Here is an 8,812-nt window from a genome sequence, read left to right on the forward strand (position 1 = left end):
TTGACAATTTGACCACAACCTAGGTTTTGTAAAGTCTCAGGGCGACACGGTGGTGCAGTTCTTTGCGCTGTCGCCTAAAGGAAGAAGGTTCTCGGTCTCAAAACACTGTTTGAACCACCCAGTGTGGAGTATGCCAGTTCACCGAGTGTCTGCTGGGGGTTCTCTCCTCGGGTTCTCCGACTTCCTCCCACAGTCCAGACACATGCAGATTGGGGTATTAGGTTGATTGGAGACTCTAAATTGACCATAGGTTGGTTGTCTCTGAATGTCGGCCCTGTGATAGGTTTGGCGAGCTGTCCAGGGCGAACAACGCCTCTCGACCGTTGAAGGATGAAGCCATATAGATGATGGATGGATGAAAAGCATCAGAGCTGTTGGCAGATTCCATCTCCTCTGTTGCTCCTGATGTTACAGGCAGTTTTCATTGACGGGGCAAACTCCTGAGATCTCAATCATTACATACAAAATGAACGTGGTGTGATTCAAGGTATAACTCAGGGGATTTTTTTATCAATAACAATATTCGTTCTTTTTTGATTTCATGTGTGAAAGTTGGAAAATAATTATCATGGACAGAAATTCCACAGATACTTAACGCCTGTTTACCGGAGAGACAGTTGAATCAACTTTGAGGAAAAATTGAAAATTCTGCCCAGCAGCATCCTGTGTCCTGGTTTCTCAGGGAATATTTGGATAGATTAGCATCTTCTTAACCTCAGTATTTTAATCTCATGTTTTCACATTCAAATGCTTCTCAGCAAATATTTGGGTTTCCATGAAATGATCTATTATTTCAGAGAGAATTACTTAATTAATTATTTGTTTGAAATGCACTGGGAAAACGACATGGTTCAGCTCCCGAGGGAATCATCACCCTGGGTTCTAACTGTGGCCTGAGAAAGTGGCAAATTCTCGTCCAATGAGCTCCTGAGTTTTAATGTAACACTTGCTAAGCTTTGAACAGTGAAATCAACATGTATTCAGGGCATCAGAAGTGAACATTTAAGAGTCAGAGATCAGACGACCAGACGGAGGTGGAACGAGGAACAACACCAACACGTCTGAGGTGAGTTCTCTTCTGGAAAAAAGATCAATTTGATCCAAGTTCTGGGGGAGAAAACTATTTTATTTCACCTATCACAGGTGTTATTGACAAGTTATACAAACATCATTCACACACACGATCAACAGTATTTATCCGCCTCAGAACCTCAGTGTTTTCTTGAGAACTTTTATATTAAAAATAAATTATTCAACATCAGAAACTAGTGAAATGTCTGAGACTAGAAACAAAAACCCTGTTGTTTGTGGTAACAGAGCTGAACTGTGACATTTCCAGTTGATATTCCAGTTGTGAAGAGCTGTGACAATCTGAGATCGGAGCCATGCTTCCTGTTGTAACCGCCGTCCTGTTGGTGGTCCTGATGTTCATGAAGAACTCTGCAGCCGGTAAGAATCAAATACAGAACACAGAACTAGAAGGTGTGAGAGCTAACGCATTTCATCAGTGAAAGAAAGTGAAAGAAACATTTTATGGATCCGCCCGTTTATCTGGCAACGGGATCACAAAACCAACAACATTTCTTCGTTCTGTTCTGTGTTGCAGGAGAAAATGAGGAGCAAGAATGCCAGGAGCATTTTAGTCTTGTACCATGTGGTTCTGGATGGTACCGGCTGGACAGCAGTCGCTGTGTGTTGAACGCTCCGACTGCGGAAACGTATGACGATGCAGAGGTGAATATAACAAACACACCTGCTCAGACTGTCGTAGTGCATGAAGCTCAGCTGAGTCAGATAGTTAGATTTTGTAATAATGTTTTAATTATATATGAAACACTGAACACATGATGACGAAGTAAATGATTATTTCTGTTTCTTTCAGATGTTCTGCCAAAATCAAGGTGCTAATTTGGTGTCATTCAGGGGAAGAGACGACCTTATCCAAGTGCTGTGTCAGTGGTTCATTGAAAAAAATGAAAGGGTTCCTCACTGGCTCGGAGCCAGAAAACAAGAGGTGAGCAGTGAGAGTCTCAGACTACGTCCACATGAATCTTCTCTCAGTGTCAGTTCTTAATCCACAATGAAACAACACGTTCTCCACAAAACTGAACTTTTCCAAAACGGCCTCCATAGTCTGTAGATGGTTCATAGTTCACTGACACCAAATTCACTGGTTTCTCTTTTAAGGGTGAATTTCAATGGGCTGACGGAAGTGGACGAGTGAGCGATGGAGGCCGTCGCAACTTCCTGAATGAACAGGCTGAGGACTGTGCAGAAATCACCAGTAAGTTTTAAAAAATGAAGGTAGTAATATATATATATATATATATATATATATTTGTGTGTGTGTGTGTGTGTGTGTGTGTATACACTGGAGTCACACTGGACTGACCTTATAGAAATATATACACACACACACACATATATATATATATATATATATTTACTATTGTCTTTTCTTGAAGAGAATTATGTCACTGTCATGTTTGCACAGTAAAGAAGGAGCTAACGTTTGCTTGAGAAGATTAAATATATTGTCTGAAGAAAATACTGAAATGAGAAAACAGAACATGAAAAAACACTAACAGAACCAGCAGCCCCTCCCACCTGACAACTTTGTCAACACGTCATATCTTTTCTGTTCCGTCCAAAACCAAAGAGCAAAAACAAAGGCAGTCACCACCAGACTTTCCCACTATTGAACACATCTCCTGTCTGTGGAGTGTAGGAGCAAGTTTTTTTTTCATTCAACTGTTAGAAATGAATTGTGGATATTTAACCTCACAATGACCCTGAATCTTAATCTGGTTTGTCCTTTTGCTTTTTCAGTCTATGGTTTGTGGAAAGGCATATCATGTTCAGCAACAAGGAACTTTGTCTGTCAGAAGACGGGGTGATCGTTGTCTCCAGCTGATGAGCCTGCTTCACTGTAACCTCTGTGAATGCAACCTTTAATATTTACTGTAATAACTGTTTAGCATCAGCAAACATGGATTTTTTCATTTCTGTATGTGTCCAGCAGAATGACAGTTGTAGCCATTGTACACGTACTGCAGACTGAGCCTGACATACAGTATAATTACCTGATTAGTTTCATCTGGTTTCATAGATACATACAGCTGGGTGTCGTCTGCATAGCAAAGTAAATCCATGTGGTGCTTTCAGCTTTGGTTAGTTTTATAATGTCTCTAATAACAGCAGGACAGAGACGACAGAACTGTGTTTAGTGTAGATATTGATAAAGCAGAGGAACCAAGTCCTGCTGAATTTAGGTAAATTGTCATTGTCTGTACTTTCTATCCTGTTGTAAGAAACAGAGATTTAACCGTGGTCCATAAACTCTACACATTCACCAAGCTGCTGATAAAATTCCCAATTCATAACCCAGGTGTAATGTGACAAAATCAACAGAAACCTGGTTAATAACAGCAGCTCTGCTGTGTGTTTGGATATAATGACATTTAAAATGAATGATCACAGTGATACTTTAAGGTTGTTGGACATTGTTCAGTTCAATACAATTCAATTTTATTTGTATAGCGCCAAATCACAACATACATTTTCTCAAGGCACTTAGTGGCACATAGTGAGGTATATTACAATTACAACATTACAGACAAAAACCCAACAAATCCAAGTTAAAGGTCAGTTGTCCTCGTACAAACTGAAACACTGAGCTGGAGTTTTAACATCTTCACAATCTGGAGGTCGTTTTCACTGTTCACAGTTTGATTCTGGCTCCGATCCCGTGTTTGATTGGATGGCAACTAGACACATCAATTTGTCCATTTTTATAGCAGTTTTTAATTCTAGTCGCAGACATTTTACTAGTTTCTGATGTTGAAATATTACATTTTAAATGTAAAAGTTCTAAAGAAAACATTGAGGTTCTGAGCGAGGTAAAACATCCTTGTAAATAAAATTGAATTGAATCTTACAGAGCTGACGGGACGTTATTTTAAATAATTTATTTACTTTACTGAAAGAAGCGGTTGATGAATAAACGAGGTGAGTTACACCATGTTGTGTTTGTGTGTAAATGTAGACGAACCATCTCGCAGCTTTTATGAAAACATGATTTTTTGTTCTTTCTTGTCACGTCACCGAGGAGGAATAAGATGTTGCAGGTGTTTAGGTTTAATGTGCTGGTGAGTAATTTCTTCCACGTTAATTACAGACACTCACGGCTCGACACCGTTTCCCTGCTGAATTAACCGAGAGGAACTCAGATTGATGCTTCTGCCCTGAAAACAACCGTCATTGTAAGCCACTGACCAATGGTGTGATGGTACAGTATGTGGTGGAGGGGGGGGGGGGGCAGTCGGGTGAGGCGGTTGTCATTAATATCTCCCGGAGCTCGGGTCGGACCCGGAGCGGAGCGGCGGCAGCTCCAGCACATCTTCATCTTCATCGACTGAGCCGCAGCTCACCAGACCAGCTGTGAATCCATCATGGCTATTATTACCTGCGGCTCCGCACAGCATCCATCACACACACACACACACACACACACACACACACACACACACACACACACACACACACACACACACACACACACACAGAGTGTGTTCTGTCTTTGTCTCTTTTCACACAGCTCTGTTGCTCTTTTTCCTTTCCATACTTACACACACATACATCCACTACGTGTATGACCTAAAACCGAGGTGCCGTTGAGCGAGGGGCTTTGGCTTCAACAGTGGTTTCATAGTGTAGTGGTCATCACGTCTGCTGTATGCGCAGAAAGTCCTAGGTTCGATCCCCAGTGGAACCACACGTCCGTCATGTTGCCACATACGCGTGAAACAATGACAATCGAGCAAACTTTTTAAACTGCTGAAACATGAAACCTCTCACTGCTCAGGTCATCGTATACGATCCAAAGACGCGGAAGCGCCTGTATATTTACAAGGTTTAGGATTTAAGACCGGACGGGAAACACAACTGAACGCAGTACATGATACTCTGCTTCCTGAAACCTGAGGAGCTGCTGCTGGAAAAAATTCACCAGCTTTGTTCACAGTTCTTCAAGTTGGAACAGTTTGCTGCTGAATGTTGGAGATAATGAACTGATCTAGAGTTCAGCTTCACTCTGGATCCTCTCACAGGAGATCGTAGCACCTCACCACAGTCACATAGAGACAGAACACAATCCTCCAGGTTCACACTCGCTGAACCATCAACAGAATCTACACGCTCAAGTCTGACAAGGAGAAGTTTGATTTGAGATCTTTCTCAGCCAGTGGTTTCATAGTGTAGTGGTCATCACGTCTGCTTTACACGCAGAAAGTCCTGGGTTCAATCCCCAGTGGAACCAAACATCGGCAACTAGCTTTAATGAAAACGCATCACATGAAAGTTTAGCTCAAGGTTCAAATATAGCTAATTACTTTTCACTCTTGCATTGACTTTGGATGTATTCTCATCTCATGGAAAATTTGCATCCTGTTTGGTGTGAACGCACCATGATAAGTTGCGGCGGGAGCATCAGTAAGATTTTGGCAGCAGGACTCTGTCCTACACCACAGGGCTGAAGTGAACTATGACGGGAACAGATGAACGTTCCAACAACCATGTTCCTCGACAAAGCTCAGCCATGATCACAATCCTGTACGTACCAACATCAAATCAGAAAGCAAGAAGCAATTGTATGGGTTCCATAGTGGAAGCAAACCTCGATTTTATGATTGAAGGAAACATGTGTTGAGCAACAGACCAGAGCAGATAGGAGTCGTCTGTGATGATCATTCCACAACGTCTGTGAACTTCTGTTTTTGTGCAAAAAATGTGAAAATATCAGGTACTTTTAGTCAAATGCTCGTTCATCAGCGGCAGCCATCTTGTTCGTCATGTCATGTTATAAACACCGGCCATTATCAGATAATGGGTTGCGATTGGAAAAATTTTCATTGGAGGGGATTCGGCGGGGTAGCTTCCTCTTTGCTTTTTTTTTGTTTTACTTCTATGATAGCTATCTGCCTCAACTTCCTGTAATTGGTCCGAGGAACCTGTTTTCACGCTGCTAACGAACCAAATCATAGTTCAGATAGTTCCGGACTGAGACCACCTCTTTTGGTATTACCAAATTTTGGTCCGTTGGTCTGGACCGTGGTCCGAAGAAACTTTCACACCTGCAATTTTGGACCAAAAGAGGCCAGCGTGAAAGTGCCCTTAAACCTCTTAGACGTGTTGTCAAAATCAACTACAATTCCCAGGAGCTTTCAAGACACCACTGGTCCTGAAGCGTCATCAGCTTTTATGCAGGTTCTTGCTCAGGTTTGCTTCGGATAAAAGCGTCTGACAAACGAGTGAATGTGACGTAGATATGAATTTGTTTTCCTCCTATGATTCAGTTTTGTCTCTTCTTGACGTTTGTTAAGGTGTCCTCCTGACGACAGAGCTACACTTCCTGTACGTTCAGTGTGTCCTGCTGTTGTTTGCTGTAAACTCTATACAAACAGCTCGTAGGCTTCGTGTTACATTAAGGTTTCATCAGCCAGATATCAAAGAGCTACAGAACAAACAAAAAGCGGGAGCCTGAACGCAGCGTTTGGTTCGTCTGCCTCTGGAGCACCGAACCGTCTGAGTAAAATCAAAAGGCCGGAGCATTTCTGTTCCAACAGCTGCCAAGAAATAAATAAAATGAAATAAATAAAGCCCAGCCAGACAAATCAAACGCAGCAGAATCCCATCAGAGGAATCTGAATCTGGAGCCAGAGAGAAAAGAGCATCCATCCATCGTCTGCCGCTTTATCCATTTAAGGGTCACGGGGTGCTGGCGCCAATCCCAGCTGACATTGGGCGAGAGGCGGGATTCACCCTGGACAGGTCCCAGCCTATCACAGGGCCACATACAGAGACAAACAACCATTCACTCTCACATTCACACCTACGGTCAATTCAGAGTCTCCAATGAACCTGACCCCATTCTGCATGTGTCTGGACTGTGGGAGGAAGACGGAGAACCTGGAGAGAACCCACGCACACACGGGGAGAACATGCAAACTCCACACAGAAAGGCCATGGTTGGTTTGAACCGGGACTCGAACCCAGAACCTTCTTGCTGTTCTCTGAGATCCGAGAGCAAACGCTCCTCTTCCTGCACCTCCACCTCATCTCATCACTTCCTCAAACATCACAAACGCTCTTCTTTCTGTCTGCGTCGCTCTCGTCCTGTGTCTGAGCGTCTCCGACGACACCCGAGGAACAGACGCCGCCCGAGCGTCGAGACGAGGACGGAGGCTCGTTAGGTCTTTGTTGTGCGAGAGGAGCCGCAGATGGTTTCCAGTCGAGCGTCTCCTCGTCCATCTGCTCCCGGCAGCGGGTGAGAGGTGACAACTCCGCCCACCGCGCCGTCACCCGGAGGCGAGGTGACAAACCAAACGCACCCTCTCGCACAACTCCACTTACATCATCATCACCCACACTGCGACCGCACGAGCACGTTTACAGTGTGAAACCTGAGCGACTCTTCTTCTTCCTCGGTCGACGGTCGTGAACGAGGATGAAACAAGAATCAGTCCAATAAATGAGTCGGATTGTTTTCACCTAGATCCACTGGAATTATTCTCTGGGAAAATCAGTGAATTGTTTATTCTTGAAATTCAGATTTTAGTCTCGACAATCTGACTTTTTTACTCAACGTTCCGATTTAATTCTCGATTTCAGTGAAAATATTTTTTCACAATTTTAGAAAAAGAGTTAGAACAAAATTTCCAATATCCGTTACTTTGTCCGAATGTGAAGTTCTCGACATTCCGACTATAAGACAGAGAGGAATGGATGAGGGAGGAAGTACAGGAGGCATCAGTGTGAAGAAAGACGAAGCTTCTTCACTGAAAAAGCTTCATGGAGTCAGGAGCAAAGAGGATTCCTGTCTAGGAAACATCGTGAAGGAAGCTTTTCATTATAAAAGAGAAGAGGAGTAAAGCATTGAAGAACATGGAAGTACCGAACTCTGAGTTCAAGTGAAGTGGATGATTCCTAATTTCCAAAGCATGAATCAAGTTTCCTCGAACAAAAGCTACGAAGGAAACAAGAAGCGACCAAGTGAAGAAGGTGGATTCTTCCCAGTTAGGGAGGAAGAGAGGAAGAGTCAGACCACAGGAAAACTGAGGACCTCATTGACCTCCCGACCCCGTCCATGAGTCATCAGCTGATCCGACCGAAATATTTCAGACTTACAAAAATTCAATTTCCCAGAGATGATTCAGTCGTCTGGGCCGGAGGGAAACGACCAATCTGAGAGTGAGCGAACGTCACTCGGACTTCACTGAATATTTTGAAATGAACCAAATATTCCTGTGGACCACACTCACACACACACACACACACACACACACACACACACACACACACACACACACACACACACACACACACACAATGACAAACTGCTTTGTCTAATTTCTGTTTCCACACGGAGACGTCGTCAGTGTGTGAGTGATGAGCTGTGACATTATATATGTCATTATAATTTACATGGAAACGTCAACCTCCTGCACAGTGTGTGTGTGTGTGTGCGTGTGTGTGTGTGTGTGTGTCACATCAGTGACTATGTTTCTGCCTCAGGAGGAATTATTACACTCAGTGATTTGACCGCTGACAGTTGGTCATGACCTCGAGGACGTGACGTGTTCATCTCTGTGTCGGTCGTCGGTCTGTTGAGAGCAGGAGAAAGAACTCCTGGACAGATTTTCACTTGGTGGAAGGACTTGTTCCCACGTTAGTATCCACATTCCCGCTTCATTCTCGAAATGCAAAATGGGAGGAAATCTGGTCTTGGCACCGCAACATCTTCAGGAAAACATTT

General features: G+C 43.4%; 1 protein-coding gene and 2 non-coding genes across 3 annotated transcripts; all 3 read left to right on the forward strand.

The window, feature by feature from the left end:
* LOC118302007 (C-type lectin domain family 17, member A-like) lies at positions 1–4,018 on the forward strand. The gene is made up of 6 exons (XM_035627786.2): positions 1–1,066; positions 1,340–1,449; positions 1,607–1,734; positions 1,883–2,014; positions 2,188–2,284; positions 2,830–4,018. Exons 2-6 carry the CDS (start codon positions 1,386–1,388, stop codon positions 2,895–2,897), a joined length of 489 nt encoding a protein of 162 aa, XP_035483679.1. The 5' UTR covers positions 1–1,066; positions 1,340–1,385; the 3' UTR covers positions 2,898–4,018.
* Positions 4,019–4,701: 683 nt separating this feature from the next.
* On the forward strand, positions 4,702–4,774 carry trnai-uau. The gene has a single exon. It is a non-coding gene; the product is annotated as a tRNA-Ile (tRNA).
* A 470-nt stretch (positions 4,775–5,244) lies between these two features.
* Positions 5,245–5,317, forward strand: trnav-uac. The gene has a single exon. It is a non-coding gene; the product is annotated as a tRNA-Val (tRNA).
* The last annotated feature ends 3,495 nt before the right edge of the window (positions 5,318–8,812 follow it).

This window comes from Scophthalmus maximus, chromosome 4 (assembly GCF_022379125.1).
Source record: "Scophthalmus maximus strain ysfricsl-2021 chromosome 4, ASM2237912v1, whole genome shotgun sequence".
Taxonomy (NCBI): domain Eukaryota; kingdom Metazoa; phylum Chordata; class Actinopteri; order Pleuronectiformes; family Scophthalmidae; genus Scophthalmus; species Scophthalmus maximus.

Bases quoted from the DNA above. Each gene is read 5' to 3' on its own strand.
- LOC118302007 (XM_035627786.2), top strand. From the start codon at position 1,386: ATGCTTCCTGTTGTAACCGCCGTCCTGTTGGTGGTCCTGATGTTCATG. The intron at 1,735-1,882 runs GTGAATATAACA...TGTTTCTTTCAG, and splicing joins AAACGTATGACGATGCAGAG to ATGTTCTGCCAAAATCAAGG. The intron at 2,285-2,829 runs GTAAGTTTTAAA...TTGCTTTTTCAG, and splicing joins GGACTGTGCAGAAATCACCA to TCTATGGTTTGTGGAAAGGC.